Genomic DNA, 11,932 nt, shown 5'->3' with positions numbered 1-11,932 from the left:
TGTTTCACTGCTCTAACACCCAATCCATGACTAATGAACTAACTAGTACTGTAGTAGCCTTCTTTGTAACAATCAGGCAGGAACTTCTAGAAGAAATCTGACACTCCAGCTGTTGTCTGCTCTCACCTTTCAGTCTGAATGAACTAAAGACTTATCTGTACATGTTTTACCAGGGAGACGTAATTTAATCCAGAGATGTGTCATCACATACTCTTACATACTCTGCCGTTTAAAAATTCTGCTCACGATGGGGGAAGGAGACAGGTGTGCTTTCTGACAGTCCCACTGTTTTGCAGTTCTAGTGCTCACTGCCTTCTCTCTCAGTGCATTCCTTAAACCCTTCCTCTCTTAACAAGGAAACAGGATAACAAAGTAATTAAGAGCCTGGGTTCTGCCTATCTGTGAAACAGAAACATAACCAAGGACATAGAGAATAGACTGGTGGTTACCAAGGGGGAGGGGGTGGGAGAGGGTTGGATTGGGAGTTTGGGATTAGCAGATGCAAATTGGTGTATATACAGGATGGATAAACAAAAAGGTCCTACATGGGACTTCCCTGGTGGTGCAGTGTTTAAGAATACACCTGCCAATGCAGGGGACACGGGTTTGAGCCCTGGTCCGGGAAGATCCCACATGCCAGAGAGCAACTAAGTCCGATGCCACAAGTATTTAAGTCCATAACTCAACTATTTAAGAGCCCATGCTCTGCAACAAGAAAAGCCACCACAATGAGAAGCCTGCGCACCACAACTAGAGAAAGCCTGCGTGCAGCAACGAAGGCCCAACGCAGCCAAAAATTTAAAAATAAATACATTTATTTAAAAAAAAGTGGATGTATTTTAAAAATCCAAAAAGGTCCTACTGTAGAACACAGCGAACTATATATCCTGTGATAAACCGTAACGGAAAAGAATGTATATAAATGTGTAACTGAGTCACTTTCCTGTACAGCAGTAATTAACACAACACTGTAATTCAACTATACGTCAATAAAAAAATAAAATTTAAAAAAATTGCCATAAAAATAGTCACATAAGGGGGACTTCCCTGGTGGTCCAGGGTTAAGACTTCGCCTTCCAATGGAGGGGTTGAGGGTTCGATCCTTGGTGGGGGAGCTAAGATCCCACATGCCTTGCGGCCAAAAAACCAAAATATAAAACAGAAGCAATACTGTAACAAATGCAATAAACACTTAAAAAATGGTCGACATCAGAAAAAATCTTTAAAGAAAATATTCACATAAATCAGAAACAAATGAAACATAATAAAGTCCATACATTAAAAAAAAATAGAGCATGGGTTCGGGTCACATCGCAGCTTCCCACTTCCTTACAGCTGTGTAATTCTGGGCAACTCACAAAATGTCTCCTCAGACTCCTCATCTATAAACGGGGATGGTAACAGTTCCCTACCTCAGAGCGTTGCTGTAGTCCATAAACACAGTAAGTGCCTTGGTAAATGTTTGAGGCTCTCTGGTTATTGTGAATTAAAATACCTCAATGGCTTCTGGCCATATGATTTATAATAGTTTGATGTTTAACCAAATGGTAAAACTATTCCATTTATTATTCCCATATCTTTTTAACCCTTACACCCTGCTTTGTTGCTTATGTTTTTTCCCAACACAGAGTGCTAGTTCCAGGAGAGCAAAGGCTTTATTTTGTTCACTGCTGAAAGCAATAGCACCCAGAAAAGTACTGTACATATGAAGCCCTCAGTAAACACTAGCTGAATGAATGGTGTAAAGTGTCACAAGGAAAAGTACACCAAAACTTTCATTATAATAAAAAAGTATAGGTAAATCTTTCTCTAATGGCTTCCAGTCAAGTAACTGAAACCACCATAAGCTATAATAAAAACATAAGTAATTTATTAAAAATTGAAGGCAAAAACATAATTTTAAATGATTTAGACCTATGTTAGGCGTGATAGAGTATGGATGCTTTCTTGAAATTCACAATCAGATCCAGGAGTATCACTTTCAGAATGTTCTAGCAGATTTTTACTTTTAGTTGTCTTTTTTTTTTTTTTTTTTTTTTTTTAGCGATACGCGGGCCTCTCACTGTCGTGGCCTCTCCCGTTGCGGAGCACAGGCTCCGGACGCACAGGCTCAGCGGCCATGGCTGACGGGCCCAGCCGCTCCGTGGCATGTGGGATCTTCCCAGACCGGGGCACGAACCCGTGTCCCCTGCATCGGCAGGCGGACTCTCAACCACTGCGCCACCAGGGAAGCCCTACTTTTAGTTGTCTTTGATGAAACAGTCACTATTCTACTCTCTTTAACAGAAATGTGTTTTTTTGAAGACTCACTTTTAATTGGTTTATTAACCAAAGAATTATTTTGCCCAATTCCTTTGCTTTTATGCTTTACAGGTGAGTCAGAGCAGGAATGCAGGTCCTTCCCAGGTTGTTTCCTAGCAGAGAATTTTTTGGTATATTCACCTGCTTTGCTCATTTTCTCTGAAGAAGACCTGCTATTTCTAGATAATTTCTCTTCTTTTCTTTGACTTCCAGTTCCAGAAATGATGTCTGCTGAGGGGAGAACATGTTCTAGCAATGAACTCTTCAAAAGACTCCTGCCGCTGCTCTGTGACTGGGACCCCCAGGTTGTCTTTGGAAGTTTCTAAGGCCTCCTGAGTAGACACTGGGACATGGAAGGAGTCGAGAGGCAAAGGAATCCTAGCATCACCTGTAATTTTTTGAAACTGGACGGAAAAACAAAAGACAAGACAAAAATTCAGTGATGAACAAAGCCAACCATTAAGAAGTAGAGTTCAAAACTTCAGTGTTACTCTGTGACCTTATTATTAACACAGTCAATATTCAGAACATTTCAGAGCCGGTTTTTTTCTAATTGTATCTTGCCAAGTGATTCTCAGCTTAACGTAGCTATATCCAAGGCTATGTCTGCTACATTTTCAGACTTTGGTGACTGGGGTAGTTATTACCCATTTCCTTTCCCTCACTAAAAATAAAACCCTATTCTGTAAGATAATTAATTTCTTTCCTATCCTCCAGGCACATGCAAACAGTATATAGTTTGTGACCAAACCGTGTTCTCAAGCTGTCAGTTCCCAAGACCAGTCTGAGATTGGTTGATGGGGGCTCCAAGTAAGGCTAGAGGAAAAGCTGACAGGTTTTCCCCTCCCATTCCCATAACCAGTGATTCACTGTAATATGTTACCTATTAGCTATGTCTGGATTACTTATTTAAAAATTATATCAGTATGTGTACCTTCATTAGTGTTCCTTCATTGTAAGCTGACTGCATACAAATAGAAACCTAGATAAAATATGAATAGAACAGACATTTATACAATTTAAAATCTGGAATATTTTCTCTAATGTTTTCTTTCTTCATTAAGGATAGTTTGCTTTAACTCATAAATTTTCTAAAGAACTTCCAGCCTCCTTATTTACAATAATACAGTATCATGAAATGGGCACACATTTACTAATCTCAGATTTGGAAAGGATTCCAGAATCTTATAGGTTCTGAGCATGTGAACTATTAGAGACTGATCATTATTGTTTTCTCCCTGACTTGGTCATTTCCTTTTTGCTAATCACTCTTAGAATCATTAAGTGCTGTTCTGTCCACTTACTTGGATATTTTTCATTTGTCCTGGGGCACCCTGTTTTGATTCTGACTTTTCTTCTTCAAGTGCCTTCTTTTCTTCTTTACGTGGACTACTAACAGTAGAATTCATCTGGGGAAGACCTAGTAAATGAAAACCTGACTGATCTATACCAGCCATTGTGGCCAGCTGCCCAAGCCTGGACCAGAGGAGGAAAGGAGAAAAGACAAAGGTTATTATAATCACATAAGAGCAGTTTAGATTTCCCCAGACCTACAATCATGAAATACTTCTAAAATCTTAAAAGCCAACATCCTACGCCAGACTACAAGCCTCTCTCTCCCCCAAATTCTCAGCCCTTTCCAGATTCATCCTCTAGGACACATCCCATCTCCTTACCTATTACCGCTCCATTTTAAACACTGTCTGACTAGCAGCTTCAACATCTACCACGCACCTCGTCCACTACCTCTCACACCTCTATTCCCACACTTCTTTACCACATTTCCTCCAGTTTCCAAGAATGTGTTTGTTCCTTCCTTCCCAACACCAACACCAATTCATTCACTGACAAAACACCACTCCATCAACTATCAATCTCCACTTCCCTCTTCCAGCAAAATTGCTCCCAGTTGAGAACCACTGACCTATATCTCCCCTGCAGATTAATAATAATTTTTATGTCTAAGGCAAAAATAACTTTAATTCAGACTTATCAAACAAGCAAAATAAGTGAAAGATAGGAAAATTCTTATGCATTCCCAAATATTTTCAATGAAAACTGCCTTCAATTTAGTCTTTACAAAAAACTACACCTACTAATTACTCTATCTACAGGTTACTCTTTTATAATGAGCTCCCCACTCTACCAAAGCAGGCTTCCCTATTTGCATTTCTTAAAAAATTTAAGTCCTCATTTTAAAAAGTCAACTATATTACCTATAATTACACTAAATATGGCCACGGAGGTGATGAAAATTGCTCCAGTTCCTCAGCAAACTACAATTACAGTCGCAAAGAGAAGAACGCCATGAAGAGAAATGAACTAACCCAGCATCTTTAAGGAGATCCAAGAAAGCATGGAACTTCTGAATAGAATTCTCAATGCTGCCCAAAACACCTGCATCATCCAGGATCATGCTTGTCAATGAGTGGGCATGAAGGGCTTCAGACAAAGAGAAGTTCATATTTCTTAAGTGGGCATTTTCATGTTCCAGCTATAAAAGAAGACTAAAAATGTCTGACATGATTTTTTTCTCATTGTCATCAAAAGTAGTCTTGCCTATTTTCAAGGAACAAAAACTAAAACACTCAAAATGTAATTAATTTGTAATTAACCTAACTCTCCACCAGTAAAGACAGAGACCATATCACATAGTAACCAAAACCCACAGGCACCCAACAAAGTTTCCTATATAACACTTAGGTGGTATATAAATAAACCAAAGTTACCGTTTTATTAATGATCTTTCACAAAAAGATCACATTTCTAACTAGTTCAATTCATAATGGAGCCTTATTCCACATTAGAAAATTACCTGCTTTAAGTTTCTCTTAAATTAGAAAATGAAATATAGAATCTGATTTGAATAAAACATATTACAACTCTGCTGAATGTTAAGAATTAACTTTAGTGAGCAAAATATCTAATGCTTACGTTTAAAAGTCCTAAATCATACCCAACCCAATTTATTAAATGTACAATCACCAATATTTTCTTTGGCTTCTTGAAAATATTCCCCCCATGCACTCTTCCCCTTCTGCTCATCATCTATGCACTTAAAACCCCCTGTAAGCTCAACTCTAGTATTTCTCAGAAAGGCCATTAATGTTCATGATGCCCTTTTTGCCTTACATGAGCAGGTGCTCAACATTTATTGAATGAGTGTCCGCCAATCCAACGGATGCACTTTCAAAAATTCCTCCCTACACTCATCCTGTGATAAATTATATTTAGATAGAACTTTTTAGATTATGCCCTGCTTTCATGCACATTACCTAATGTAATTCTCATAGTATATATTTTTATCTTTCATTGCATTCTTAGAAGTTTTCCAATATCTTAAATTTATTTAAATGATTCACTTTCCTAATTCATTGCCAGGAGAGTCTCATCGTGTCTTTTATGTTACTGTATATACAGTATATGCACAAAAGTGCCTTCTTGAATCAAAGAATCATGAAAAGGAAATAAGCTAATGTCATATAAAAGCGTGCACGCGCAAGCGTGCACACACACACATACACAAAACCAAATTTTCACATTTTTAAAAACATGCTTTCTGGAATATAGATCACATGATCACTAAATACCAGTAAATGCAAAAGTCCACATGACACAACAAATTTGCAACATATTATAGTTTTAAATCTTACAAATTATGTGTATATGGCTTAAAATCAAATCAAAATAAAACCAAAACACTCTCTAAAGCAGAAGAAGAAACTTGTTTACCTCACTGACTCGTTTATCAGCCTTCAGTCTTATTACTCTTTCCTCCTTTAACTGCTTTAGGCACTCCTCCAGGTTTTCCTAAACAGAGTCAATATTATAACTAATTCATAGTATAATATCCCAAAGCCTTTCCAGCTATTGGTCTCATCAGGATTTAGGGGCAGAGCCAGAAGTGAACTCAGATTTTAGTCTGCTACTGGTAATATCATACCATGCTAGTGAAATGAATTATCAAAATCTATCAAGTTAGCATAGGTAAGATTTATTTAAATTCCACTCTTTCCAACATAAATTTGTGGTAGCCCACCATAAAAGGCATATGCATATAAATAACATAGTAAGTCAGAAATAAGAAGTTAAGACCCAGAAAGAAAAATTCTATTTTTATTTGTGGGTCTCCTTATAGTAGGAAGTCCTATTAATGAACATGCTTAACATACCTGAATTGCCTAATTGCAGATTCAAAAGCATGTTCTTAAGAAGTACTCACTTCTAAATCAATTCACAGTCAAGCACTGTTCCTGGAGTTCCCTGGGTATGAAATAATCTAATCATCAAAACCCTAAAAGGGGGCTTCCCTGCTGGCACAGTGGTTAAGAATCCGCTGCCAGTGCAGGGGACACGGGTTCGAGCCCTAGTCCAGGAAGAACCTACATGCCGCGGAGCAAATAAGCCCATGCACCATGACTACTGAGCCTACGCTCTAGAACCCACGTGCCACAACTACTGAAGCCTGTGCGCCTAGAGCCTGTGCCCCGCAATAAGAGAAGCCACCGCGCTGCAACGAAGAGTAGCCCCCCGCTCGACGCAACTGGAGAAAGCCCGCGAGCAGCAACGAAGACCCAACACAGCCAAAAATAAATAAATAAATGTATAAAAAAAAACCCTACGAGGAAAGAACGATCACTAACTCCATGGTTTTTGTTTGTTTTTTTGTGTTACGTAGGCCTCTCACTGTTGCGGCCTCTCCCATTGCGGAGCACAGGCTCCGAACAAGCAGGCTCAGTGGCCATGGCTCTCGGGCCTAGACGCTCTGCGGCATGTGGGATCCTCCTGGACTGGGACACAAACCTGTGTCCCCTGCATTGGCAGGTGGACTCTCAACCACTGCGCCACCAGGGAAGCGCTATTTTACAGATGAGGGAAACAGAGGCAGAGAAGTAGAATAAGTAGAGCAGCACAGCCAAGGTCACACCACTAAGTAGCAGAGCCACACTGTGGACTCAGGAAGCTGGGTGCCATTCCTGTTCACGGAGGTGGTAGTCTTCCCATTCACCAAGGTCACTGAAATAAAATGAACACTGATAAACTCTCTTAGGAGTTTTAGGAACTAAGACACTTCGGTCCTTGAAGTGGGGACACTGCTTGCAATAGGCAGAATTCTAACAGAGGCCCCAAGATTCCTACTTACTGAAGTACACAAACCTTCCACTTATCCAATCAAACTCTAAATCTAGGTGCTGTAGTGAAGGGATTTTGCAGATGGAATTAAGGTTCAAAATCAGTTGATTTTTTAAGATAGGGAGATTATTCTAGGTGGATGTGACCTACTCAGGCACCCCATGAAAAGGACCTGAACTCTTCCTGAATTGAAGTACAAAAGGGACAAGCGGGAGACTCTCCATTGCTGGCTCTGAAGAAGTCCAATGCTGCGGCAGGGAAGGCAAGCGAGAGGCCTCTAGGACCTGAGACTGTCCCCCGACTGACAGCCAGCAAGGAAATGGGGACCTCTGTCCTGCAACTGCAGAATCTGAATTATGCCAACAAGCCGAAGAAGCTTGGAGGCATTCTTTCCCAGAGCCTCGGGATGCTAACACAGCCAGACTGAAATCTTGATTTCAGCTCTGTGACCCACACAAACTATGGTGAACATCCAACGTTTGGGACTCAATGTCTTACACTTAAATTTCACATGCTTTAACACTCTCGGGAGAGAACCCACATGTTCCCGTGTGTATCTGAGCAGGAAACCCAGTCACGCTGTGCCTGGACTTCTGACCTACAGAACTGTGAGGTAATCAAATAGGTACTGTTTTCAGTCAGTAAGAGTGTAGTAAAAGAATTAATATTCTACTCAACCTCCAGGCTCATGAACAAAATGAACGATTTTCATTGTTTTACGCCACTGTTTCAGGGTGGTTTCCTATGCAGCGATAAACAATCAGAATACCTACACTTATGGAAACAGTAAGGTATATTTATACTTTTAGCTGCTTTGAAAAATCACTTAAAGAATGAGGAACTCTATTATATGCCATCATTGGCAGAGGAGCTGGCATCACTTTCTGGAGAGTAGCTCTTGGTACCTAACAACAATCCTACATCAGGGGTTTACCCTAAGGAAATCAAAGATGTGGGCAAAGATTTATCTACCAACGTGATGTCATAAGATTGTTTATAACCAAACCCTAGAAGAAAGCTAAGAGCCTCCAAATTGGGATTGGTTTAAACAAAAACAGATCACCGAATGAAGGAATGTGCTATGAAGCCACTAAGAAAATAATGACAACAGGTCTCAACCAGAGTTAATGAATGGGCTTCAGGAGTTCTACATTCAAAATATATCTGTGCGTTTTTCCTGGGAGATGGTGCATAAGCTTAATCAAATTCTCTGATGTAGAAGAGTATTTAGTGATAAGACAAAATATTTTTCATACTTTTTTCAGACAAAAGAGCAGATCAGGTGTGTGTACATGCAGAGGTGGCTTTTATTTCCTTCAATGAGTTGTTCATTGTTTTAAAAAATTTACTCAATGAACATATATTTTTATATTCAGATCATGTTTAAAAAACTGACAGTCTAAGAACTTCAAATTCTTTAATGTTTCATTACTAAAGCCAGCCAAATTTTCAATGGGGAAAAAGGGGGAAAAATTGCAAACTTCCTCTACTTTCAATATAATGGTTTAATAAATCTTCTAAAACCGATTTCAAAGAATTTCTAAACAAATAAGCAAATAAACAAAAAAACTCTCACCACAGTCAGAGGAAAGTAGAGTAAAACTTCCTGACTGGTTCTAAATAGCACATCAAAGTGCAATTATATGAAATAGTTTCTTCCTCTAGTGGAGGGAATTAGAACACAGTGTTAAATTTTTGTGGAAAAGTGTACCCTCCTCCCACAAAGTATTAATAATTCATGTCCCTTACATGGAAATATGGAACCAAAAAAGTTAGAAAGTAAAATTGCTTGATATTCTATTACTTAAGTAAGACTAATGATAAGGCTTTGGAATAATTTTCCTTCCTGTCATCTGCTCTCCCTTCCTCCCTTCTGTACACTGGCTAGGGTGATTTTTCTAGGACAAAGCTCTCATCATATTGGATATCAAATTTTATGTTCACCCTTTCTCCATTTAACATTGAAATCAATCATTTCTCATATAATCAGGGGATTCATAACCTTGATTTTTTTTGTGTGGGCTACAAAATATTCCACTGACTGGGTTTACTGGTTAACCACTTTACACATTTAAATTCTTTCCAACTTTTCAATATTATAAGACAAAATAACCGTTTTTATGCATGAAGGCTTTTTTCTATATTGAGAATAACGTTCTTGCAATAAATCCATAAAAATGAGTTTGAGGTCAAAGCAAATGAACATTTTTAAGGCTCTGAGGTACCTATCTCCAAACTTCTTTCCAAAAGATTTCTGAGATTTTATACTGCCATCAGCAATGTATCACTTGGTATATAACCTCTACTACAACTGTTGGCTTATTTTCTCACGTAGAGTGCAAGTTATTTGAAGATAGGGGGTGTATTTTATTAAGTGTTTATCCCCAGCACCTGTGCCTAGCACAACGTGGGCGGTCAATAAATAATTGCTTAATAAGGAAAATCCCTGCCAATACAAGATGTACGTGTGTGAAAGACAGACTGTGTGTTTTTCTCTAACTGGATAGATGAAAACTTGTCATCTTCTTTAATGTGCAATTTTTTTTCTTATAATCAGCAATTTAATTTCCCTTTTAGATTATATTGTAAAAATTCAGATTCTCTGAGGCAAATGGACCTGGCACTACCCATTAGCTATATAACCTTGGACAAGTTCTATAACTCTAGGTCTCAACTTCCTCATCTATAAAATGGAGATAAGCTCCCATATCACAGAGCCCTCGTGAGGATTACATGAGTTAAAACACATATAAAATTAGAAGAGTGCTTGGTACACAGCATATGTTCAATTAATGCTGAATGAATAACATGTGAATGCAAACAGTAGTGAAGGGCTTAAAATGAAATAGTCTCATCCCACTCCCACATTCGGCACTCATGAAGTGACCAATTCTTTACTCAGGTTTTTAATTTTAAAATACGATATGCGTACTGAGAAGTGCACAGAGCAAAACTGTCAATGTGACAAATAAAAAAAGAATACTTACATAACCAGTACTCGAATCTGAAAGTATTGATACTTGTCAGCATCTCAAAAACCCCCCATATCCTTTTCCCATCACAATCTCCTTCCCTCTTCCCAGTTAAACACCACCCTCATTTCTTGACAATCCTTTCCTTTAACCTGCATGCATCCCTAACAAAAGAGTTTAGTTTTGTCAACATCTAACTTTATGTAGAGGATCATAGTATATGAAGTCTTTTCTATATTTCTTTCACTCAACATTGGTTTAAAAAATTCATCCACATTGCAGCCTGTAGCTCTAGTTCGTTCAATTTTATTGCTTGATAGTTTTCCCACTGTACGAATACACATAATTTATTTAATTTTTGACTCTTAATGGACATTTAGTTTGTTTTCAGTTTGTGCTAATGCAAATCATGGACAGGAATCCTGCTGTACCGGTTATTCTGGTGCATTTACACAGGGCAGGGGTGAGGGCTGCTGGCTCACAGGATATTTATATACCTTCAGTTGATGGAGAGTGCTAAATGCTTTCCAAAGTAGTTGTGTTGATTTATACTCCAGTATAAGCAGGGTAGAAGATTCCCATAGTACTCCAGGTCTACAATACCTGATACTACCACACTTTATTTATGTATCTGTCAAACTGATTGGCATGTAGTTTCACTGGTTTTCACTCACTTTTATTACTTAATGAAGTCCTACACTTTTCTGTGTTTACTGGCTGTTTGGATTTCCTTTTTTATGAGGTTTACGTCAACTATTGTCATTTTTTATTATTATTATTTATTTATTTTTGGCTAAGTTGGGTCTTTGTTGCTGCATGCAGGCTTTCTCTAGTTGCAGTGAGCGGGGGCTACTCTTCATTGCAGTGGCTTCTCTTGTCGTGGAGCACAGGATCTAGGCAGGTGGGCTTCAGTAGTTGCGGCACGTGGGCTCAGTAGTTGCAGCTCACAGGATCTAGAGTGCAGGCTCCAGAGCGCAGGCTCCGTAGTTGTGGTGCACAGGCTTCGTTGCTCCGCGGCATGCGGGATCTTCCCGGATCAGGGCTCGAGCACGTGTCCCCTGCCTTAGCAGGCAGATTCCAGGGAGGTCCAACTATTGTTATTTTGAATTCTTCTCCAAGTAATACTCTTACATGACCATTTTCTGACTAAATTGGAGGCATTATCTGTTCATTTTCTATTTTAAGTAAGGGTTTAGTTTTTTAAGTAAGGGTTTAGTTCCTTTACACTCTTCCTATGTCCACACTGCTCAGTAAAGTTATGTCATCATTAGTTCTTCCACTGCTCATGATCTCTTTGACTTGTAGTGATATACTTAAAAACCTACATTGTTGATCAACTATAAACTCTCTCAACGTCACGCTATGTAAAATGAGGACATTCATACCATCTTCCCTTTTTTCTACTTCCTGTCTCCCTTCCAGACCTAGCTTTTACATTGTCAAAGTTGAAATTTATATTCTGTTCTATGTGCAGTTAAGTCTTCTGTTATTTGAGAGTCAGTAGGGAGTAAGGTTTAAGACAACAG

General features: G+C 38.8%; 1 protein-coding gene across 5 annotated transcripts; it reads right to left on the bottom strand.

The window, feature by feature from the left end:
* Window positions 1-1,073: 1,073 nt before the first annotated feature.
* LOC116760019 (centrosomal protein of 78 kDa-like) lies at window positions 1,074-6,690 on the bottom strand. 5 transcript variants are annotated; one of them, XM_032644185.1, is made up of 5 exons: window positions 6,034-6,690; window positions 4,629-4,795; window positions 3,606-3,777; window positions 3,236-3,283; window positions 1,074-2,705 (listed from the first exon to the last, which is right to left on the bottom strand). In XM_032644185.1, exons 2-5 carry the CDS (start codon window positions 4,763-4,765, stop codon window positions 2,481-2,483), a joined length of 582 nt encoding a protein of 193 aa, XP_032500076.1. In that variant the 5' UTR covers window positions 4,766-4,795; window positions 6,034-6,690; the 3' UTR covers window positions 1,074-2,480. The 5 variants fall into 5 exon arrangements, 4 of the variants coding, with proteins under 4 accessions (XP_032500076.1, XP_032500078.1, XP_032500075.1 ...); XM_032644187.1 differs by having other exon boundaries at window positions 4,629-4,743; XM_032644184.1 differs by lacking the exon at window positions 6,034-6,690 and having other exon boundaries at window positions 4,629-6,011.
* Window positions 6,691-11,932: the final 5,242 nt, after the last annotated feature.

The sequence above is a fragment of the Phocoena sinus genome, chromosome 10, assembly GCF_008692025.1.
Source record: "Phocoena sinus isolate mPhoSin1 chromosome 10, mPhoSin1.pri, whole genome shotgun sequence".
Classification (NCBI taxonomy): domain Eukaryota; kingdom Metazoa; phylum Chordata; class Mammalia; order Artiodactyla; family Phocoenidae; genus Phocoena; species Phocoena sinus.
This window is presented reverse-complemented; position numbering and strand designations above follow the sequence as displayed.

Excerpts from the sequence above, each read along its gene's own strand:
- LOC116760019 (XM_032644185.1), bottom strand. The coding sequence starts at position 4,765 with ATGAACTTCTCTTTGTCTGAAGCCCTTCATGCCCACTCATTGACAAGC. Across the intron at positions 3,778-4,628 it reads GATCTCCTTAAAGATGCTGG|GCTTGGGCAGCTGGCCACAA; the intron begins GTTAGTTCATTT and ends CCTCTGGTCCAG. Across the intron at positions 2,706-3,235 it reads ATGAAGGAACACTAATGAAG|TTTCAAAAAATTACAGGTGA; the intron begins GTACACATACTG and ends TTTTCCGTCCAG.